The sequence below is a fragment of the Mustela nigripes genome, chromosome 14, assembly GCF_022355385.1.
Source record: "Mustela nigripes isolate SB6536 chromosome 14, MUSNIG.SB6536, whole genome shotgun sequence".
NCBI classification, from domain to species: Eukaryota; Metazoa; Chordata; class Mammalia; order Carnivora; family Mustelidae; genus Mustela; species Mustela nigripes.
In genome coordinates this window covers 36,986,873-37,011,595 of record NC_081570.1, presented here as the reverse complement: position 1 = coordinate 37,011,595, position 24,723 = coordinate 36,986,873, and the positions used below count along the sequence as shown (strand labels likewise).

Sequence of the window (24,723 nt, the reverse complement as noted above, 5' to 3'; positions counted from 1 at the left end):
CCAAAATATCAATAGGTTTTTTCTGTAGTTGATGAATTTTGGGTGATTTTTCCTTTTTTTCCCTTTAGGAATTATAACTATAATATTATTCACCAAGTTGGGTTTTGAGACATATTTACTTGGCTGTGTGTGTATGTGTTAAAACTGCAACAGAAGTTCTTTTAACTTATACAAATTGAGTACACCAGAAACCCATAGCAATGATTGTCTCCGTGGAAGACAATGGTGCGGTTATGGGACAGGAGTGAGAAGGACTATCTCTGTACCATTTGCACCTTTTGAACTTGGAATACTGTGAGTGTATCATCTGTTCAAAGACGAGTTGATGAAACTTTTTTTTTTTTTTAATAGGCATGAAGCTTGTATGAGTTCTTTAACAGAGGGTTTCTTTAACCAGAAACCAACCCCAATTCACAGATGAAGGAACGGAGGGCCACACAGGTGGAGGGAGCTGCCCGGAGGCACCCAGCCGGAAGACGGGCCCCAGCTGCAGGGCTCTCCAGCTGTCTCCATCCCCAAGTGCATTCGACACTTGGCGTTTTCAAAGTATTGCTTCCCTGCAGATTCATTACCACTTGGTAGATGCAGAAACTGAACACACTCAGGCTCAGAACCCCCTGCCTCACCCAGAGATCCTAGAGCACTGGCTCCCGGCTTCCCATTGGGTCCCCTTCTCACACTGCCCTCCCCACCTCCATCAGTCAGGTCAACCTAGTCATCCTGTAGAATGACCCAATGAGGCCCAGAGAGTGTGATCACTAACCCCAAGCCCCTCAGCTGTTCTGTGTCTCCCAAAGGACTAGAACCCAAGGAAGAGAGAGCCCAGAACCTCAGGCTGGGAGAAAGAAGGGCTCTCACAGAGGCAAGAAGTAGCATCTGGAATGGTTTATGCCTTTGGAGCCGGCGTGCAGTCATTAGTCGAGTTTTGGCATATGTTTGGGGGCAATAACTGCATTTTTCCCCCCAGGATGCATTGTGAACCGCCTTTGCTCTGAATGTAATGAGTACGTCTCCTAGGAGGGGGGTGTTTGTGCTCCTCGCAGGCCTGCTCTTCTGCCATCTGCTTGGCGTTAGGCTCCCTGCCTTCCTATTTTTAGACAGGTCCAACAGCCCCAGGACCAGCCTCGGGAAGCAACTGCACGCCTGGCCTCCCGGAGGGACCAAGGGCCAGTGGGGCGGCCTGCAAGGGAAAGGACCATTTGCTCCAGGGTTTTACTGTGGTCAAGAGGCACTTCTTTTCTTCCCCATTCAAAGACTTCAACCTGGGGATTTTCCTAGCTTCAAAAATGGAGGTCTTATTGTTTTCGGTTTTGTTTTTTTCTTCCCTGCAGAAGTTACATGGGTGGAAAATACACATAAATCCATCCCTTGTGTCCCTTCCCTCCAGCCCCAGGCTGCCACTTTCTCTCACTCTCCTTCGGGCTCTTAAGAGTTAGCTTCTTCTGCCTACAATACCATTCCTCCTCTCTCTCTGCTCCCACCCCATCTGAAAAACTCAGCTCAGGCCACCTCCTCTAGGAAGCATTCCATATGGCCCTGAGCTCCTTTTCTGTCCTGCCTACAGCTCCTAAGCTTCCTCCAGCACAGCCATGACCACACTCGGTAGGGAATGCTTGGTCAGGGGGCCCCCTCCTGACTTTGGAAGTCTCGGGAATTGGCCTTGTGTTATTCCTCTAGCGAGACTACCAGCGTCCAATAGAGGGCCAGGGACAGAACAGATGCCACGTGGATGCTCACAAACCAACTGACGGATGAAATGAAGAAATTGATGGATGCAGTGACAGAGCATTGGAGATGAAGGTGGGGCGCACAGACTTGGCATCTTATAGGTCTGGATTCTGAGATGAGACGCAGGGAAGGCGAAGTATTATCGGGAGTCGTTGCTTGCAAGCAACAGAACCCCAACTCAAACCAACTTAATAAAAAGGAGGAGGGTGCACTGGCTCGTAAATTATGGTTAGGATGAAGCAGGATTTAGGGATGTCTGGAACCAAGTACTTGAACATCCTCTTCACGCTGGCTTCAATTTCACAGACCACTTCCTCCATGAGTTTGGGGACCTGGCTGTTGGCAGCTTTATGGCCCTGTCCTTACAGTTCTGCAAACTGAGACAGAGCTGCAGTTGGGAGAGGGGGAAAAAAGCCCCAGAAAAGCACTCCAAGGGATCTGATTTGGGACAAGCCTTCCGCTTGACAAATCATTGTCGGAGGGTGGCAGATCACAGCTAGAGGAGAAACAGTTCCCTCAAACATCCGGGGTAGCACGGCCATGACCATGGGGAAATCCCTGTGAGCTGGGAGGCTACCCCAGTGTAAACCCACTAGGGCCCCTAGCATTTCTGGAGCATCTCAGTACCCAGCCCATGTTAGGCATTCTTGTACATTCTATCTTACAAGAACTCTGTGAGATGGGTAGCCTTGCTCCCATTTTGCCCCCAGGTGAGAAAGCAGAGGTTCAGAGAGGATAAATGGTCCAAAGTCCCAAAGTTAAGGAGTCCAACAGAACTCTTTCCTCTGTGTCCGGTTAAAACTGCTGCCCAAGGGGCACCTGGGTGGCTCAGTGGGTTAAGCCGCTGCCTTCGGCTCGGGTCGTGGTCTCAGGGTCCTGGGATCGAGTCCCGCATCGGGCTTTCTGCTCAGCAGGGAGTCTGCTTCCCTCTCTCTCTCTGCCTGCCTCTCTGTCTACTGTGATCTCTGTCAAATAAACAAATAAAATCTTTTAAAAAAAAAAAAAACTGCTGCCCAAGAGGGGAAGGACTTGTGTGAAGTCAGAGTAGGTGAGTAGGATCATCATGAGCATTTAGTCACACTCTGTTATAGATATGTCATAGACATCTTTGGGGTATCTGCTCTGCTTGTGACAAGGTCCCTTCTGGCAGAAGGCCTGGCCCCCGACCCCCATGATTATGTGGAATGACTCCCAAAGGTGTAGACTGGCAGCTTTGTTAGTACCATGTGACCCTATTCCCCTTCCCAAAGCTGACTGGGCCAGACTGGGACACTTGTTTCAGTTGGGCCAATCACCTTCTCTTGGGAATTTGTAGACAGCTGGACCTGTCAGGTGCTATGAGCAGTCCCTTGTAATCAGTTCCCCCTTTCTTTGTTTAAACTGACTTGAGTTGGACTTCTTGTTGTAAAAATAGTATCCTAATATAGCATGTAGCAAAGAAGTTCCTGAAGAGGGGATCATTGCATGAAAGCACGGGGTAACTTCAGTCCTTCTAGGTGGTCTGATGAGGAGGCCACTGGGGCTGGAGTGGTCAGGAGGGTGTCCCTGGAACAAGCAGGACTTCTCTGTCCTTGAAGGATGAGAATCATGTAAGCAGGAAGAGAGGAGGTGGAATGCTTCTGAGGGGACACTTGAGGTGACGTGAGGGAGACTGGTCTGAAGGAGTTGAAAATGCAACCAAGCAGGAAGGTAAAGTAGCAAACAAGAAAGGTGGTAGTCTTCTGGTCCCCAGGAGCCATCCAAAGCCATCCAAGGTGTTGGGTGGGTGTAGGGAGGGATTGGGAAGCATTAAACACTGGGAGGGTCTCTCAGGCCTGGTTACAAACCAAATCACTGCATTGAAAACAATTATATCCCCCAGGGGCTCTATCTAGCTTGACATGGGACAGTTCACCATTTCCTGCCCTGTCCCTCACTGTGCCTTTGCTGGTGCTAGGAACCCTTCATCCAGTCTCGGCATGGCTCAAAGACCACCTTATCCTGACGGTCTTTCCTAGCACCCTATCCCCTCCCCCAAGCCCCAAAGTGAAATCCAGACTCTCTATAGATTCTCACTGAGATCCTCTATTGCATAGTTTATATTAGACTGACCTGTGCATCTGTTGTCCCCACTAAAATGTGAGACCTGAGCTCAGGAATTCAGATTGGATTCATGGCTTCTCTAGTGCCCAGTGCTGGGGCTGTCCCACAGTGGGGAAAATTTGCTAAACACCTGCTCATACCCACTGTCCATACTGAGCCCAGGAAGAAGTGATGTGTTTGCTGCCTCCTTAGCAGCCTCCCTCCTCGACTTACCAATCAAGAGAGAGAGCAAGGTTTGAGGGGGCGGGGAGTTCGGGCTGCATGCGGATCTTCCATGTACTGCATAGGTATGGGCATGCATAGTTCTGTGTAGGGAGCTCTCTAGGTAGTGAGGCAAGGAGGGCCCCCCAAGCGCAAAATGGTTGGCAGCATCACAGGCCCAGCTGTGTCGGCCACCCGGTGGCCCCCACTCTTGATTCTAGTCTGATCGTTCTATGGGCCACAGGCATCAGGCCCAGAGGCTGGTGGACTATATAGTCGATAGCTCCAAAGCCAACCTAGTTGGGCCTGGAGCCTAGGAGGGCTTGCGTCACAGTAGAGATCAGTCTAATCTTCTGTCAGATGATGCTCCCAAAAGCTCTGGTTAATCTCTGTTAACCTGTAGTTTTACTCAGGCTGATCAGATGCACCCTAAGGCTCACAAGGGGCCAGAAGAGAGACGGGCACAGCCAGATGAAGATACCAGCTGGTACAAGGTTTGGCAAAGAAGAAATGAACAGGAAATGAGTGAGCACTTCCTGTGTACCTACACGTTCCAGCTCTGATAGACATTTCACCTGTTTCACCCAATAAGCCTGGGAGCTAGTAATCCCTTCTCTGTCTTTTTTTTTTTTTTTTTTAAGATTTTGTTTATTTATTTGACAGAGAGAGATCACAAGTAGGCAGAGAGGCAGGCAGAGAGAGAGAGAGAGAGAGAAGCAGGCTCCCTGCCGAGCAGAGAGCCCGATGCGGGACTCAGTCCCAAGACCCTGAGATCATGACCCGAGCCGAAGGCAGCAGCTTAACCCACTGAGCCACCCAGGCGCCCCCCTTCTCGGTCTTATATGCAAGGAAATAAGTAGCTCATCATGGAGGTGGCTTGCCCTGCAGCAGATGGCTGGGAAGTGGCCCTGTGGGGACTTGAACACAGCTGGCAGATGCTTGCCTTCTCATCATGGAGTCCCACTGCCTTTAGAGGGTGTAGAATTAGCACCCTCTCTTCCCAGAGCTTCATGGCCCAAACCTTCAGCCCCCTACTTGTCATCCCCGCACCTCACAAACAACTCTCCACAGGCTGGTCCCCCAGACCACAGTCAGATCACCCTTGTCACGGCTACCCCTTTCTCTCCAGCAGTTAGTCCTGCAGGTGACTGTGTGTCTAATGTCTGCCTCTGCCATTGGACTATAAGCCCCCCAACAGTAGGGGCTTTATCTTTGCCACTGTTCCAGCACCATCTGTTGACTCACTTAACAAATATCTACTGAGCACCCACTCTGACAGCCACTGTGCTAGGTGTTTGGTATTTAATAGTGAAAAAAAAAAATCCCTGACTTTTGGAGCTTACCTTCAAGCATAGGCAAGACAATCAACAAATCTTATACTGTGTTAGGTCTTCGAAGGTATTAAGCGTGATGGACAGAAATAAAATGTGGGGAGGTGATAGAAAGAGTGAGGGTGTTATTATAGGTAGGGAGGGCAGGAAGGGCCTAGAAGGAGATAAGGGAGGGAGCCATTTGGATATATAAGGGAAGGGCATTCCAGACAGTGGGAACAGCAAAAGTACAGTACAAAAGTGCTAAGGTGGGAGGGTCCCTGGTGTTTTCCAGGAAAAACAGCAAGAAAGCCAGCAACACTGGAGCAGAGTGAGCCAAGGGTCAGGGCATGAGAACCTTGAAGGGGACCATAAGGGCTTCCCTTTCCCTCTGAGTTGGGAAGCCACTGGAGAGTGACAGAGAAGTTGATCTGACTTAGGATCACTCTGGCTATTGCGGTAAGAATTGATAGTTCCAATGCACATTAGGGATTTAATAGGGATCTTCAAGGGCATGAGCAGAGGGGAGTGAGAAGGAAGAAAGAAAGAACCACTATCAAGGGGAGAAGCTGAAGAGGCAAACCCGAAGGACACTTCTGACCTTGACACTCCGTGCTTCTGAGTCCAGTTAGAAGACCTGAAAGGGAATGAACACCCACTGAGCAGATCTGACAGGGTATCTTAGAAAATGTCCTGGAACGGGGCACCTGGGTGGCTCAGTGGGTTAAAGCCTCTGCCTTCGGCTTGATCCCAGGGTCCTGGAATCGAGCCCCGCATCGGGCTCTCTGCTCAGCAGGGAGCTTGCTTCCTCCTCTCGCTCTCTCTCTCTCTGCCTGCCTCTCTGCCTGCTTGTGATCTCTGTTTGTCAAATAAATAAATAAAATCTTTAAAAAGGAAAAGAAAATGTCCTGGGACATTGTAAGATCTTGTCGTGGGAGGTGTGTGACCCAAGTGCTGGTGGCCTCAGGAGAACTATGGGCTATGGCCCTCCATGGGCTAGCCTGTGTGTCCCCCAACTCCTGTCCTCTAGTTCAGATGGTGCAAGTGGGTGCAGCAAGTTCCTGTCTCCTCCTGCCGGACCTCTTCTGACCTTCAGGGCAGTTGAGCATTCCTGGTACGTTTGGTACCTGCCTCCGGTGGCACAATGATAGCAGATGCCTGGGAGCCAGCCTGCAAGAGACACTGGCAGCAGAGCGTTGGAGTGATATTTGGCCGGGGCCACAAAGCTGTCCAGAGTGGCAGGCTCTCTGTGAGCTGAGTCCTGGATTCCAGGAAGCCAAGGCCAAGGCAGGCCAGGAATTTTTTGCCTTAATTTTTGACTCTAATTCCTCCCAGAAATGAGGCATGTCAGTCTTTAAATTCTCGGGTTTTTATGAGGCGATTATGGTGATTACTATAAATCTCCCGTGTGTTGTTTTCAAAGGGGCAATTAAGTGGAGGAACCAGGCACCATTTTCGTTTCTCATTAAGTGATTAGGGTTTGTTTGGCAAATCCCAACATCTGTGGCTAGAGGCCGGCTCTGCCGAGCTTGAATGAGGCAGCGCATAGCCTCCACACACAGCATTTCCCTTCTGCATAGCCTCCACATCCAGCATTTCCCTTCTGCCCTGGCTTCTCCCAACCTGAAGGAATTGGAGGGGGTCCTTTCATTGCAGAGAAGAGGAAACTGAGGCACAGAATGGGACACCAATCCACCACTACTGCTCCATGAGAAAGCAAGAGAGGCAGCTTCTGCCTTTCAGAGAAAGACTAACCATTACACCATACTTGCCATCTAAAGAAGGAGTTTTCAGTAAACCTGTTCCCACTGGCGGCTTTGCTTCTGGAAGGGACAGTGAAGACTCCTTCCATGCTTAGTCATTCTCTCTTTCTGATTCTTCTTTCTCCTTGAACAACCACTAGTTTCAACAGTATGCCATACGCTGTTGGTGTCCACCCAATGGTCATTCCTATCCTCCTTTTCCTTTGCCTACCTCCCGCTAAAGTGGGTAGACACAACTTCTCTTGTGGTTAGGAGAGACTATGTGACCCAGTTCTAGCCAATGAGATATGGAAGGGGGTGGGTTTTCTGGGGGACTTCCGTGTAGATTTTCTTCCTCCTTCAAGTTACTCAAGAAGAAAGCCTTTACTCCACACTTTCTCCCTCAATTTTGCTTTTTCCATCAGTGGTCTGTAGTGATACTTGGGGCTGAGGCAACCATCTTGTAACTTGAGGCAACAAACTAGAAGAAAGCCAACTGTTGCAGTCATCTATTGCTACGTGATTAATCACCCCACAAAATTCAGTATCTTAAAGAAACAATTTATTATCTGTCATCATGCTCTATGTTGACCGGACTCGACTGGAGGGTTCTTACTTGAGGTCTCTTATGTGGCTGCAATCTGATAGAGGTGGGGGCAGAAATCATCTAAAGTCTCAAGGGGCTGGATGTACTGGTTGGCTCACTCACACAGCCGGCAGTTGATGCTGGATGTCCAGCTCCTGATGCTGGAGCTCTGCTAGGGCCCTTGACCAGGACACCTGCAGAGGGGTTCTCCATTTGGCTTGGGTATCCCATAGCATGGCTGCTGTTTTCCAAGGGCAAGTGTTCAAGCTCTAATCATTTTAAGAGGTCCAGACAGATGCTACAAAGCTTATGATATAACCTTGAAAGTTCAAAACATCATTTCCATCATATTCTATTGGTTAAGCTAATTACTAAGACCAGCTCAGATTGAAGAGGAAGATAATTAGACCCTCTCTCTAGGAGAGGGAATGGTAAGCTGACATTGCAGAAGAGCAAATGGCATGGGAGATATTGCTCTGTCCATCTTTGGAAAATGCAATTTACCACACCCTCACCCTGAAGACCATGATGTGTTAAGCTGGAAAGAGTCATCATCCTTGTTACCTATAAGTCACTGCGGTGGTCCTAAGACTACACTTTCTGGACTTTTCAAGAAAACAAATAATGTCCTAAACGTTTAAGCCATTGTCAGTTGGATTTTCTGCCCAAATTTGGAGCAGGAGGCAAACAAGGAAGTAGGGAGCAGGATCAGGGAAGACTTCCTGGAGAAGGTGGGAATTAAACTGGACATTTCAAGACCATCTCAATCTCTTAAACTTTGGTATCAGATAACCCTCTGTTTGAGTTCTATTTCTGCAATTAGCAGTGTGTGAGGCTTTCAAATCTTCCTCTGTGGGAACTTGAGGTTGGGACGGGGCACAGTCCTCTGGGGTAGTGTGGCCAGTTTGCCTTAGTTTACCTAGGACTTTCCACTTTTTAGCATTGAGCATCTCACATCCTGGGGCACCTGGTGGCTCAGTCAGTTAAACATGTGCCTTTGGCTCAGGTAGTCCTGGGATAGAGTCCCACATCGGGCTCCCTGCTCAGTGGGGAGCCTGCTTTTCCCTCTCCCTCTTGTGCTCTCTCGCTCTATCAAATAAATAAATAAATGAAGTCTTAAAAAAAGAAAAAAAGAAAGGAAAGAGAAAAGGAAGGAAGGAAAGAAAGAAGGAAAGGAAGGAAGGAAATCTCACATCCAGAGAAGCCCTTCACTCCAGGGCAAACGGAGATGGTTGGTCAGATCTGTCTGCAGGGGATCCTCTAGGGGAGCCCTTGAGGATTCAGGAAGGCCTGTGTCCCAGTGGAAGGGATAACATCCTGGCCAAGTAGTCTGTCCGCTGGACGCCCAAGATGCAGAGTCACCTCCAGGCAACCAGGCTTCATAGCCTTTCCAGGTAAGGGACAGCACAGGTCCGTCTGTAATCATAAGCCACATGTCCAGGCCTGGAGACCAAGGGTATAGTACAGAGAAGCAATAGCCTCTCTCCTGCACAGTCAGCCTGTCTCAGCCCTTTGAGAAAGTCACACTTGTGCCATTATCACCAGTGAGTAACGTGAGATCATTTTAGGGGTTCAAGATATATAAGAATGGTGCTCAAGCCTGAGATACAGCTTTCCCAAATCAAGCCCCAGAACTGAAATTCCACCATTCGTGAGGTTCGAAGCAACAGGGACTATGTTCCCAGAAGCTCTCACCTGACATGCCCACTCAGAGTGAAGAAGTCTACAGTCCTTTCCTGTGCAAAGGAGAGCCTTGAAAGATGAAAAAGAGGTGCCTGAGGGATGAGGGGATGACGGGATGACGGGATGAGGGAGCAAGCATGGGAGTCCTGGGGCACACTTTTGAGGACCTCGCCATTGGGCCAGTGTGGTAATAAGAGGGATAGAAGAGAGAACAGGGGCTGACACATCACTGGGGACGATATATTGGAGGTTTTAGTCCCCTTTCTCCTGAGAGCCCTCTAAAATGACTGTTAAGAAATAAAGAGGAGGGGTGCCTGGGTGGCTCAGTGGATTAAGCCACTGCCTTCAGCTCAGGTCATGATCTCAAGGTCCTGGGATCGAGCCCGGCATCAGGCTCTCTGCTCAGTGGGGAGCCTGCTTCCTTTCTCTCTGCCTGCCTCTCTGCTTTCTTGTGATCTCTCTCTCTGTCAAGTAAATAAATGAAATCTTAAAAAAAAGAAAGAAAGAAAGAGGATGTAAACCCGCAATAATAAAACTAATGGGTGAGGTACAATCAGCAGGGGAGATGCTACAACACATTTCAGGACAACAGAAAGCAGGTGGAAAGGCGGTAACTGATGCAGCAAGGCAGGGAAAGCTTTGGCACGGAGCATGCAGAGAAGACACAGTCAAGGCAAGAGACAGTCGTTCTCAGCAGAACCAGTAAGATGCAGAGCTCAAATCAGCAGATTCAGTGAAAATCTAGATAAAGGACAGTGTGACTCCACACCTGGGCACTGAGCACCAAGAGGTCAAAGTCTACAGCAGCCAGTTTCTGGAGAAATCTAATGTCCCCAGAAGGAGGATCCCAGATCGATCGATCCAAGTCCTCTGCTGTGGTGGCTGACTGCCTGCCTCATCAAATAAGGCATACCAGCTGGGCAGCAAGCTGTTCTTCATTCCTAAATATGAAAGGACAGCTAACGATTAGCACACATTTGGGAAAGCCTCCAAACTGAATGTAAGACAAACAAATAAAATGACCTCGGAGGAAATGGAAATGATGCAAGGAACAGAGAAGAACTTAAAAAAGGTCTACACTCTATTAATACCCTCACAGAGATTTGAGGAGGTATTGTGTCCCTAAAATAAAAACTGGATGGTATAAAGAAAAAAGAACCATTGGAAATATATGTATTGGAAAAATACATATATTTATATTATGTGTATATATTAGTTATATAAATATTTTATATGTAATTTATTATATAATTTATATAATATTATGTAAATAAGCTGTGTATAACATACATAATATAAATATATATAATAGGACTAGAATGTTTTCAAGCTAAGGAAATTTTTCGGAGAACGGAATAAAAAGAGGAGGTAGAAAATATGAGAGGGGTGCCTGGGTGGTTCAGTGGGCTAAAGCCTCTGCCTTCCGCTCAGGTCGTGATCCCAGGGTCCTGCGATTGAGCCCCACATCGAGTGCTCTGCTCAGCAGGGAGCCTGCTTCCCCTCCCCCCCCTGCCTGCCTCTCTGCCTACTTGTGATCTCTGTCTGTCAAATGAATAAAATCTTTAAAAAAAAAAAGAAAAGAAAATATGAGAGAATGGGGATCCTGGCTGGCTCAGTCTGAAGAGTATGGACTCTTGATCTCAGCATTGCGAGTTTGAGCACCACACTAGGTGTAGAGATTACTAAGAAAAATAAATTTTTTAAAAATAGAAAAAGAAAATAATAAGCAACATAAAGGATCGATCCAAGACGTTAAAAATCCAACAAATGGGAATACTAGCACAGATAGCAATGGAGAAGAGGAATTATTTAAAAATGTCATAAGAAAATTTCCCTTAAACAAAGTTCAAAAAGTATCCATATTAAAAGACTTCACTACGTGTCCCCAAAATGAATGACAAAGTGACCCACACTCAGGAACAATATCCTGACATTTTTTAATACAGGGATTTAAAGAGAAGATCTAAAAGCTTTCAGAGGGAAGAAAAGTGAAAAGAAAAAAGGTCACAAAGGAATGAGAATGAGACTGCCTTCAGAATTCTCAGCAGAAATGCTGAGAAATGCTTCCAAATGCTGGCAGAGCAGAGTGTCTGATCTAGAGCTCTATAAAGACTGAGCTTCAATTACTGGGCTAGAGTAAAGATATACGGAGCCTTATCAGAAGTCAAAATATTCATGTCCTATGCACCTTTCCTTATATGATTACTTGGAGGGTTTTCTCCAGACAAACATGGAAATAAGCCATTGAAGAAAAAGGACTTAAGTTACCAAAGACTAGCGCCCCCCCTTCCCCCGCCTTGTGCAGAAGTTGTAAGAGGAAGTCAGGCTAACAGGTGTCCAGCAGGTGAAGACACTTGCAGAGAAACTGGAGTGGGAGAGAAGGCACCCTTGAAAGGAGGTCTCTGGGAACAGAGGAAGGCTGAATGAGAGACTGGATAAACATGAGGGAGACATAAAGGCAGTAAGGAAAGAGGAAAGGAAAAACTAGTATAAGAAATAAAATGCCATCTGGGGTCCCTGGGGGGCTTAGTCAGTTGAGTATCTGCCTTTGGCTTGGATCATGGTCCCAAGGAGCCTGGGATTGAGCTCCACATCGGCGAGGAGTCTGCTTCTCCCTCTCCGTCTGCCCTTCCTTCTCCCCCTGCTCCTGCTGTCTCTAATAAATAAATCTTAAAAATAAATGCCATCTATAAATAAATAAAATCTTTTAAATAAATAAATAAATGCCATCTAGTAACCACCAGCTCTGCAGTGAATGATACTAACACAATGACACAAAAATTTTCTTAGTTTCTGAATTTTTGGATGCATCTATATGCATTCTATCTTGGAAGGGCCAAGTGGAAGGGACCTGAGCCCAGCCCCTAGTGCCAAGAGTGCCTTGTGACCAACAGTTAGCAGGGAAACAGCCCCCTCATTCTTACAACCGCAAGGAATTGGATTCCGCCAACATTGTGGATAAGCTTGGACATAGACTCTCTCCAGAGCCTCCAGATGAGAGCCCGGCCCAGCTGGTTTCTTGATTTCAGCTTTGTATATGGTGAGCACAGAACCCAGACTTCTGTACAACTGTGAGGTAACACGTGGGTGTTGTTTAAAGTTACCAAGTTTGATTATTCGTTACACAGAAATAGAAAACTAATACACCTGACATGTCTGTCCCCAAACTCCTATTTTATTTGTGATAGGAGATGTTCTGGCCTAGTGGTTAAACTGTCAGATGGCGGGCAGGCTGACCTGGATTAGAATTGTTCCTCTATGAGGATTAGCAGTCACTAAACATAGTAAGCGTTCAATAAACAAAATTGTAACATTGTTTTATTCTTTCTCTGTTCAGCCCTCACTCCCTGTGACTCCCTGGCTCTCTCCTCTGCAAAGTTCACCACACCCTCCCCTGTACTTTGTACTTGCTGCATGAAGGCAGGTCTCAGGCTGTGCTAGTTAAATACCCTCTCCAGACTATCAGCTCGGGGAAGGGCAGAAATCCAGGCCTGCCACAGCCCCTGTCATGAAGAAGCAGCTCTGGGAATGTTTCTGGAGAACATAGAGAAACTTCCCAGAAGTCTGAGCCACCCAATGAGGACAACTGCTTAGGGAGGAGTGAGCAATCTGTTCCTAGGGTAGCTACCTGTCAGGGATGCTGAAAAAGACTGACTTCATGATACACTAGGTCTTTCTACCCTTGCTTATGTTTTGAAGCCAGAATTTGTTTCATAGTCCGACAGGGTTTGGAAAAAAAGGCCGGGAGGCAGGTGCTGGGGGTGGAAGATCTCTTCAGCTAGGGCTGGTAGGGAAGTTGTTGAGTTGGGCATTAACTTATTCAATTATTTTAACATGCACTGTTAACTTTGACGATCCTGCTGTGGGAGATGCTATCTCAGGCTCTGAAAGAGAAATGAAATTTTAACAGCTGCTCCTGGGGAAGAAGCTTTTGGTAGAAGTCACATTATGATTAAGACCTGACAGATCAAGTTCTCAAGAAGTCTCAGGACTGAGCAGGGGGCTCTGAAGTATGTTTGTTCGACTAGGAGGGAGGAGGAGTTGTGGCTGTTTCGGTGGTTTGGGAGAGGGAAGAAGTGTCAGCGAGTACAGTGGATCCTAGAAGGTTGGGGCTGGAAGTAAGATGCCTCCCAGCTCTGTGCAGGGAGCCGGAACAGGAAGGTGCAGGCTTGTGGGCACAGAAACAATTGACGGGCTGGCAGAACCTGCGGAAGGTGGATGTAGGACGGATGACGGGCGCCCCTTGGTGGCCACACTGAGTAACTACACCTGATACCAACCAGACACAGCCAGCACCCAGCTGATTGTTTCACTTACTTCAGGACCAGAAGGGCCCTCTTGTCCACACAAGAGGACGACTTGTTGCAGTGAAAATGCTTTGTGGAATGCAGCTGTGTCTGGGGTTGTATGTCTGTGTGCTTGTGTTGCCCAGTTGGGTGGGTGTACATGCCTATGAGCTTAGGCATGTGTATTTGTGTATGTGTCAGAGAGTGTGTATACTGGTGCTGGGGACTGGGCACATGAGCAGGTTATGTGCAGGCATCGTGAGCACTGGAACCGGAAGGTGCATCTGTATGTTTGTATGTGTATCTGTTGGTACGGCTGCTAGTGTCTGCGAGTGTGTTAATATAACTTTTGGGGCCTTGGCTTTCTTTTCTGTTACACATTGAAATAGTTAAGCTCCATAATCTTATTGTTTGTTTAAAGTTTGCTCTTGGATGCAGGCCTGTTTCAGAATAACTAGCAGATGCGAAAAGCATCCATTATGTATTTTTGCAATTAGCCGAAAACCCAGAAACTTTTCTTAAATAACAGACACAATTCTGTGGGTTGCTTATTGCTAGGAGGCGCCTCTTCTCCCCGGCTCAGGCAAGCCGGCCCCGGGCCCAGCCCTAACCCAGGCCAAGCCAGGGAGGGTTTGCAAACTGTCCCTAGTGAGATGGAAAAACCATTAAGGGTTCAGAATAGAACTCAAGGGACAGCTTACAGCAAGGAGGAAAAAGAGGAGGGGGGTGAAGAGGAGAGCAGCTTCCAAAATCGGAGAAGCCTTTATCAAACTGCCTTATCCAGCCTAGTAGCTCCCCAGCATTCAAGTCTGGACTTGACTAAACCGACATAGGAGGAGTCCACATTCTTCTACCTGCCTTTATGGTTTTGTTTTGTTTTGTTTTAAATATTTTATTTATTTATTTGAGAGAGAGAGAGAGAGAGGTCACAAGTAGGCAGAGAGATGGAAGCAGGCTCCCCGCTGAGCAGAGAGCCTGATGCGGGCCTCGATCCCAAGACCCTGAGATCATGACCTGAGCCGAAGGCAGAGGCTTAATCCACTGAGCCACCCAGGCGCCCCCTTTATGGTTTGTCCATTACATTTCCCCACCTTGTCTCTGCATGTTCCTGTTTCCCATTGTTTGGTACACACAACCCCACCCTGTTCAGCTGGGTGCATTCCCCCCACCCCTCCCTCATCCTGTCATGCTTTTGCTAGTGCTGTTCCTTTCTTCTGAGGCAAAGCAGGGACCTCCTCATTGCCAGCAGCATTACCACCAAAGAACTCTCTGGAGTACCTATTCCAGACACTGGGGAAGGGACCCAGGAGGCAGAAAGAGAAGCTTAAGGAAACTTCTCAGTATTTGGGTTCCTATGAGAAGGCGCAGGCTCCCATGATGTTTCTCAGGCTTGCCTCCCTGGTTCTATGGACAGGGAGCTATTTTGCAGCCTGGGTTTCAAGAGGGCCAGAGAATGTGGCTGGGGTTCCAGGTGGAGTTTAGACTTCAATAGCTACAGCTTGAATAGGATGGTCCCTAGGCAACAGAACCTACCTATCTAGGGCTGGAAGATTCTAAAATATCTTGCTGAGTAGGCATCCAGGCTGCTTGCACAACTCCAGTGATGGAGAACTCACATCCTCAGTTATTCCAATTCACTGCTGGGCAGATTTGTTGTTGTTGTTGTATTTGTTGTTGTGGGTTTTAAGATTTTATTTATTTGGCAGAGAAAGAGAGCACAAGTAGGGGGAGCAGCAGGCAGAGGGAGAGGAGAAGCGCTCCCCACTGAGCAGAGAACCCGATATGGGGCTCGAGTCCCAGGACTCTGGTATCATGGCCTGAGCCGAAGGAAGACACTTAACCGACTAAGCCACCCAGGTACCCCTGGGCAGCTCTAACTTTAAAAGGACCTTTTGAGGGTGCCTGGGTGGCTCAGTGGGTTAAGCCAATGCCTTCGGCTCAGGTGGTGATCTCAGGGTCCTGAGACTGAGTCCCGCATCGGGCTCTCTGCTTGGCAGGGAGCCTGCTTCCCTCTCTCTCTCTGCCTGCCTCTCTACTTGTGATCTCTCTCCGTAAAATACATAAATAAAATCTTTTTAAAAAAAAAATTAAAGGACTTCTTGAGCTGCTTCCAGGGGCTTAGCTGTGCCCTCAAGCCCACAATGAACACATCTACATCTCCCTTCAGAAGTCTAGACAGTGAGAGCAGCCCCCAGGACGATCCTCACCTTTTAAGACAGTGGCATCTGGTGAGCTGAGCCATGCTACACTGTCAAGTTAGTACCCACCTGGCGACTTCTTTAGAGGGAGAACACTTGTGATCTTCTCCTAGTCCTTCTCCTTCCCCTCCCACCCCCCACCAACCCAGGAGCTTCAGGGATGGCAGACTAGGCAACTCTTTGACTTGTGAGCTCTCATTAGGGTTGTTAGCAATTTGTCATTTATCCAGCACTAAGTACCTACTCTGTGTTAGGCACTGTGGATATAAAGACCAAGAAGACTTGCTTGGTCCCTTGCCCACAAAGATGCAAGACCCGGAGTTTCCAATATTGGCTCCTGTCGCTATTTAGTACGGTGGTTCTCAAAGTATTGGTATCACCTGGAACTTGACAAGAAACACAAATTCTTGGACCATACCCAGATCTACAGAACCAGAAGCTCTGGGGTGGGCCCCGCAAACTGAGTTGAACAAGCCCTCCAAATGATTCTGATGCATGTGAAAGTTTGAGAACCACTGATTTAGATTCACCTGGGGAGCCTTTAAAATGAAATTAGAGGGCGCCTGGGTGGCTCAGTGGGTTAAACCGCTGCCTTCGGCTCAGGTCATGATCTCAGGGTCCTGGGATCGAGTCCCGCATCGGGCTCTCTGCTCAGCAGGGAGCCTGCTTCCTCCTCTCTCTCTCTCTGCCTGCCTCTCTGCCTACTTGTGATCTCTCTCTGTCAAATAAATAAAGTCTTTAAAAAAATATATAAAAAAAAAAAATAAAAAAATAAAATGAAATTAGAATTTCTGGGAGTGATGCCTGAGGCACTGGTTTAAAAAAGAAATGGTTTAAAGGACATTCAACAACTGTTCTCCACATCGAATGAAATCCTATTAAATGAGTGACTCTGGAGCATCACTAGCTATGACCTTGCCTTTCCCCTTTCCAAGTTTTTGTTAGGAAAGACAGTGGATAAAAGCATGTTGGGTGTTAATTAAGAAATGTGGGCTAGAAGAAAGGAAAGCTGGGTTCTAGGCCTAATTCCTCTAGTACCTGGAGAGCTTCGAGGAAGACATGTCCTTCAATATTCAAGAGAATGTATTAAGAATAAAACGTACTAAGAATCTGTTCTGTGCCAGGTCAGTAAGAAAATACAGAGATAGAACTAAGATCTCTCAAATTTCTTTCCCAAAGACTCCACGCGTCAAGAACTACAATGCACACCCACGTAGGAGAAATTAGGCAGAAAGCCTCTCACTTCTCTCTTTTCCAGTCCAGTAAACACAGTCAAAGTGCTGAGGATACACCATAGTCTTACCAAGGCTTCAAGTAGAAATTTCTACTGAGCAGTTTCAGATCTGGAACATGAACCAGAAACTGTCAAAAGTCTTCTTCAGGGGCACCTGGGTGGCTCAGTGGGTTTAGCCTCTGCCTTTGATTCAGGTCATGGTCTCAGGGTCCTGGGATCGAGCCCCATGTTGGGCTCTCTGCTCAGCAGGGAGCCTGCTTCCCCCTCTTTCGCTGCCTCTCTGCCTACTTGTTATGTCTCACTCTGTCAAATAAATACATAAAATCTTAAAAAAAAAGTCTTCTTCATAAAGCAAAAAAATTTTTAAGTCATAGCAGAGGAACAGTAATACAATACAATACAGTACAATAAGTCAAAAATCAATCAACTAGACTGAACTATGCATGGGTGGTGAGATTTTCACCAATACATTGTTTTCTGATCCCAGTCTCTCTCTCCTGGTTTTCCTTCCAAGACAGTCAGTTACACTTTAAGTCTTCTCATAGTTGTGTGCTACAAGTAGAGGGAGGCTATGAAGTGAAAGATTCATTTCCTCTCCCATTCCCAATGCTTTATGATTCTCAGCATCTGGTCCCCTGGAGGAATGAAAATGGAATCCTAAGGAAGCGCACCTGGGTGGCTCAACTGGTTAAGCCTCTGACTCTTCATTTTGGCTTAGGTCAGGGTCCCAGGGCTGTGAGATTGAGCCCCACATCAGGTTCCATGACTCTGCTTAAGATTCTCTCTCTCTGCCCCTCAGCCCCACTCTTCCTCTCTTTAAAAAAAAAAAAAAAAAAAAAAATCCTGAGGCGCCTGGGTGGCTCAGTGGGTTAAGCCACTGCCTTCGGCTCATGTCATGATCTCAGGGTCCGTTTGATGCAGTCTTGTCTCAATCACAGATACTCTGGCCAGATTCTGGCAGCTGCTTTGGAGCCACTCGTGAAAAACCTTCCCTATAAAACTAATGAACAACCTATAGTGAGCCATGCACAACAGCTTTGTGCTTTTAAATACTAACTGCTGAACTAATTCGGGGTCTTTTCCCTCTGGTTCTGGAAGCCCTTGGGAGCCAGGCGGTTGTGAGATGGCCAGCTCCACCTAGAGTCCTCAGATGGTTGCAAGCATTTGCAAACTGGCAAGGAATCTCAGCCAATTCAGGGGTTTTCTTGAAGGCCATCTTGAGTCCACTGTTATCAATTTCCCCCCCTTGAATTTCATAGAAGCAGCTACTGAGAATATATTTCTTCCAGGAAGCCTCCTGAAGGGTAGGATTTGAATGTTCCCAAAGCTCACAGACATGTTTTTTGAATTTTACTTTCTTTTTTAAAATGTCGTTATTCAACCCAAGAGAACGCATCTGCTAACTATGCAGAATGCTGCTTAACTGCTCGATTCCACCGTGTGGAAGACACTTTTTAAAGGTTTGGATTATCTACCGTTAGGGTTGAGATGTGGTAACCTGCCTCTGCAGATGTGCAGGTGCTTTCCCTCTGGTCGGTTAGGGCATCAAAGGCCAATGTTAGGAAGCTGCATGAAGTTACTTCAAAATGTATCGTAAATAAAAAACAATTTCCTGTGGCTGAAAGAACCTCCCTTAGAGAAATGTTGATTTATGACCCTTGTCTCCCCCTAAATAGGAGAAAATAATTAAACCCTCTTCTCTTATGCCACAGTCTTAGGAGGACAAAATCATGAAAGAAAAGCCTCTTTAAAAAAGAGGGACTCAAGAAAAACAGGTTCTGCTCTCATAAGCAGGGACAGCAGGGGCCCCATACAAATCCAAGCCCTGGTGTAGCTGGCATAGCTGACCAAAGGTAAAGGGTGATAGCCAGAAATTCAACTTCGTCCTTAGCCCTCCCCAAGACAGGAAAGTTGGTGACCTGCAAAATGTAACTGAGACCGAACACACATACCACAGTCACAATAATCCCACCCATTCAAAGGAAAGCATACCTGGATCCAAGAATACGGGAGTCAGGGGTGAGGAAATAAAGGGATAGGTGATTAGGACCATTTTTACCTTTTTTCCTTGGTACACAATAAATGAGCTTCCTTGCTTTCATTAGAAAAAAAAATCCTTAGAATTAAGGCGCACTTAATTTAGCTGAAACATGCAGGTAGGCTTGGGAGAAGGGAAATAAGCTATATAATAGTGATTTTTAGCCAACAGAAGACATCTGAAGGTATGCCCATATCAGGATGTTAGTTTTAGGTGGAAAACTCTTGGAAGGCACAGAATATATTTGCAGCACCATGGCTAGTACAATTAGTATGTGTTTGAAGATGAAGGACAAAACCTCTAGGGCAAAAATGCTGACCTGCTCTGGCCAATACCTTCAGCCACTATTATCTCCAGAGACCACTGGAGTGTCAGGCAATCACTCAAATTACATGACAAAGCCACAAGCCCCAAAACCCTGCATCCTGAGATATTGCTAGCTGCCATTCTCCCTCTCTCGATGCTGTAGGTAGGTAATAAAATACGCCATACTTGTGCCTCAATCCAAATTACTTCTTAAAGGAATGGGATAAAGTCATGCTTTCTACTTAATTCAAGATGTTCAAACACAATACACAGTGCAGAAAATTCTCCTGGATCCTGAACCCTGCTTTTGCCTTAAACCCACATGTTAAATATATGATACTTCTCGGTCTTTCAATATGCTTGAGAGAAGAGAAATCTGAAACAGCAAAGGCCATAGCACAAAATTTATTGGGATTATTTACCAATTAAGTCATACACACATCCAACATCAATGAATGGAAATAAGACTAATTAATTTAAAAAAAAAAAAAAAAAGCAAGGCTTCCACTGGGGTCCTTCAAGGAAGTCAAAAACTTCTTGGTTACTGTATCTTTAACAAACAGAATGACCAAACTAATGAAGTCAGATGTATCACAGTCAAATCCTAAACTCAACATTGCCAACATGTTTTTCTACTCAAAAGCAAACAATAAGCAAAGGTTCATAACTTTGTAACTATTGTTTCTTGGTTTCTGTTCTCAAATGCCACAGAAGGATGTTTGATAAAAGGAAGCAAAGCACCTAGTCTCAGCAGTCTTCTTAAAAACCTTGAATTTGCTTTCCCAGTATCGATATAAATATTTAGATTTCCCCATCGGATGATTTTTTTCACTTATTTGAGTAGGAATTAAAAACCTTAGTCTTTACTCTTGCTTCATATTGCAGTTGTTTGATTAAACCACCAGTGACGTTCCTCTGTACTGGCTGGACTAAATCACTAGATAAGAATTCATTACAATATCTTCTAAGAAACCAAGATAATCTCAATACAAATTTTCATGGCTAATATGTTACAGTACTTACAGATACTTTGTTTCTTAATGGTTAAGTCTGTTGAAAAATGTATCATTAATAAGTGAGTCTCATAAAACACACAGAAATAAATGAACCTATTATAATGTAAGAACATCCATAAATTGCACTCACTATTCCTGATGACTTTATACTTCTTCTTCTTCTTTTTTTAAGTAAACTCCAGTTCAATGTGTGGCTTAAATTCACAACCATGAAGTCAAGAACTACATGCTGTACCACTTAGCCAGCCAGGTGCTCCTATTCCTAATGACTTTAAACGTAAAACCCAATTACACAAAGACAAAATTCCCTACCTGATTTAACCCTGTACACCAAATAGCATAAATGCTAAAAGTAAGAAACATTTTAATAAATCTCACATTAAGAACCTCGGAATTTACTCTGCATTAGTAATGGCAGAAAAAGATAAGGAGAAAACAAATTTCTCAGAGATTTTTTTTTAAAGGAAGAATGGATTTAAGGGAAAATTCCTTTAGACTCTATAGCCTTTTTTTTTTTTTTTAAATTTTGTACCTTTCAATGCTTCAACATGATGCCAACAAACAATATACTAAATAAAAGTAGCCAGGAAAGAAATCAAACATTTATAAGATATATTTATTATTTTTCTGACCAAAGTGCAATGATTTTTAATCTCCTTAAACAAATAACTAAAAAAAAAAGTATTCAAGAAAATAAAACACAAATGGGAAATTAACCATTAGATGTTTTTACTACATACCAACCCTACATTTAGTCTAAAAATCAAACAAAAACACTTTGAATGAAGTGTTACCAAAACGCTAACCAAATCATTTACCATAAACCCCGTACATGCATTTCAAGGTTCCACTGCTAGGAATTTTGTTAAGATCAATTTAAATCATTAATAACACTCTATAATAGAGCACAGGAACACAGGTCATTAGATGTGATCCTTGCCCCCTACCCTCAGATTTATGTCAGAATAAAGCTGACAAATCTGCCAGGCTCTGAACCCCCAGTGACCCCATCCCAATCCCTGGAAGCAAAGAAGATGCCCTGTCACACAACTTTGTATAAGTTGTAATAAAACAAAGCCTATTTTCTTACCTTTCTATAGGAAATGGTCAGTTATTTGTTATATACTAAAACACTTCCAGGAATTCATTTCATGAATTTACCAAACACATTTTGCAAGAACTGACTATACAAGAAGTTCCTCTGGAATTTGGTCCACAAATTCACTTTAACAGGTTGGAAATTTAAAACTTGCAAGAAAACAAGGAAATGGGGAATCCCTAATCCTAACATGTTGTAATTATTAAAGGGATATACAGACATACTAAAAAGTTTTGCTCACAGAAGGCACAAACTATAAAAGGGATATGCTTTCTGAGTAAAAACAAAGAACTAAGCTGATATCCTTCTTTGTTTTGTGAGCACCATAGCTAAGATGAAGTTAGACCCGAATTCACTGTCTACTCCTATAACCAAAAAAATCTAAGATAAAAAATTTAATTTGTCTTACTCTATACTTTCCAGCCATTAATTGAGATGTAATTATGAAAGATTAAAATTGCCTTAAAAAGGGGTTGTAATAGCAGCTATCAAAGCAATATTCAAGCATGATTTCAAGGATGCCTTCAGGTTTAGAGTTAGCCTTCTTTGTCAAAAATCTTCACAACTTCATCAAAAACCTGCAAAGGACAAAAATAATAGTAATTTTAAAAGAAGGTATTATTAAAACACTATATGGCTAAGTTCCTATTAAAAAGTCAATTTTTTATTAATTTTCAAGATGTATCATTTAAAAAATATTGTAATTCCTTGGTTTCATCTATTTTACTTTAGACAGTAGTAAGTAATATCATAAATATGTACAAAATTGTGAAAAAGTGCATTCAATTTTATTAGTATTTTCAGGACAAATTTCTTGATCAATAGCAATTATTTGATAAAATGTAAACTGCTGTGGCTTATTTTTCTAGTTCTGGTTCTAAAGCACTAAGTTCCCTGATGTATCAACTCACCTCTTGGGAAGGAGTAATGGATAAAAAAAAAAAAAAAAAAAAACAGAACCATGTGATAAACAAGGAAAGTCCAGAAAGGAAGACTCCGGGTGGGAATCAGGGCAAGAGGAGCTAGATTAAGACACTAAAAAGAGCTGCTGGGCACTGAGAGATCACGGATTTTTAGAGGAGAGAAGGGCTGGGTCTGGAAGCCCTGTGCCCCTGGAGCTCTGTGCTCTGTGATGAAGAGATGGAAGCAGCCTGGGGCCCTTGAACTAAGAGGACTCGCTATTCACATTAGAGATTTTAAAAAATGAACGTGGTCCAAATCACAGTTCTCAAAATGCCAATTTTCCAGTGCTTGAGAAAAGAGGTTTGGAATTAATAAACTATCCACTTCTTGTGAAGAACAAGTCTACAGTTGTAAAATCTATTTTAGATGCTATTCAAAAAGGAGGGGAAAAAAAAATCTCATTTTTCATTTAGTCTCCAGGGTCTTGAAAAGCAAACTAATCTGTCATATCTCTTTTTCTCCTGCCTACATACCCCTTTGCCTGCTAAATCACATTTTTACTCATTTTTACACATTTTTCTTTTAAGGCAAGCTAGGGATACTCACTTCATCAACAGACTTAGAGGCATCTATCTTCTTGACTTTCCCCATTTCTTCGTATAAGTCAATAATTGGCTTTGTTGACTGAAGATAGGTCTGAATTCTGCAAAAGCAGCAAATAATACAAGGTTCTACATATCCTCCCATTCTTCCCCATGTGATAGGATTGCTCAGAGCACAACCCAGATCTGACCCAACCAACTCTCTTTTTATACCAGACATTTTACATATTTAAGCATGGCATTTTCTTTCCCTGGGCAAACTGAGGTAGGTATTTAATCTGTGCCTCAAGTTCCAAACTTAGCCTAAGGTGGAGATGTATAAAATCTGCAAAGTACCTCTTCTCCAAGCTCTCTCTGTTGTCATCACTTCTACCACTACTCTTTCCCCTCTCAAGGCATCGTTCAATACAGATCTAAAAAGAAAAATAATAAAAAGTCATTACAAAAAAAAAAAATCCAAATTTGCCTTTCACATTTGCCATTCTTTTAACCTGAAAAGAGAACAAAGTTTGAAGAGATTACAAAAAAAAACCCTACATTAAAACTAATTTGTCTAATTCATTAATCAACAGGCAAAGTCCTTTTAAATTTAAACATGTGGTTCAATTTATATAAACTAGGTTAAATAAGTACAGAGCATAATAAGAATTCATTCATGACTCAGTTTTTCCCGTGCACTTTTTTTTAAACCGCAATAAAAAGAAGATCTGTATGTGTGTGCTTCCATCGAGGATATATTATTAACTTATTAGGTATGAATTACATGCCTCAAACTTTGTTCCATTTTGCTTACTTTTTGATAATTCCATAAATATCCAAATATTTAAGAATCAACAAATTTGCATTTGAATAAAGTATCCCTTGTTAATCGTGAATAAACATTCCTTAGTTATAAAGCTGTGGTGAACATTCTAAAGTTAACTTTGAAGAATAAGTGAAAACATATTTTTGGGGGTTGGAAAAAGAGACTTAGATTTTTAAAACAACTCAAAGGCTGCAGCAAGTCTCTCCACCAGAGGCACATTTGCAATTCAGCCCAAGAATAGCCAACTTCCTTCAAGGCAGTAATTTAGGTTCGTATTCTTTCAGGCTGTTGGCATTAACTTAATGAAGTTATATTACAGCTGTCAAACAGTCAGGCCTCCTAATTAAATGATCCTGAGAAATTCATTTAGCTATTCAAAGGTATGTCTGGATATGTTACTAGAAGTACCAGGAAGAAAAAGAATGCTTTCTTGCTTTTTTTAAGATCATTTCACTCTTAGAAGATAAAAATCAAGCTATCTTTTTTCCTTTTCAAATCAAGCTATCCTAGATGTTTCTTTAAAATAAAAAGTTTTCCCAACTCCCCCAAAAGTCTTTTCCTAACATCCTAAGGCAATACTCTGAAAAGAGCACATACCTAAGAGGAAACAGCACAGCCTCATTACCTAACATTATTGTAGAAGTCAATTCTTATTTCAAAACAAAGCAAATACTTGTTATCTTGAAAATCAAGCAAATTTTAGATCCACAACGTTGCTGATACCGAACAGTTTTTAGTACTCCAACAGCAAGACAGTACTGTTCCATTCATCCATTTACCAGTTCGAAGTAAAACTGCTGCCCATATAAAATGCCAAAGATAAGTAAAAAGTCACTTTGTTTTTCCCTAATAGCTGACCATCAGTTAGTGAAAGCCCATGTGAGCAGATGAAGATCTTAATTAC

At 44.2% G+C, this 24,723-nt stretch overlaps 1 protein-coding gene across 1 annotated transcript in view; it reads right to left on the bottom strand.

The window, feature by feature from the left end:
* Window positions 1-21,008: 21,008 nt before the first annotated feature.
* CMPK1 (cytidine/uridine monophosphate kinase 1) overlaps window positions 21,009-24,723 on the bottom strand; it is a 35,553-nt gene continuing 31,838 nt past the window's right edge. The window contains exons 4-6 of the mRNA XM_059374658.1: window positions 23,351-23,427; window positions 23,019-23,115; window positions 21,009-22,087 (exon numbers count right to left, since the gene is read on the bottom strand). Of these exons, the coding sequence (XP_059230641.1) occupies window positions 22,046-22,087; window positions 23,019-23,115; window positions 23,351-23,427 (216 nt within the window). The 3' untranslated portion in view covers window positions 21,009-22,045. The remainder of the gene's footprint in view (window positions 22,088-23,018; window positions 23,116-23,350; window positions 23,428-24,723) is intronic.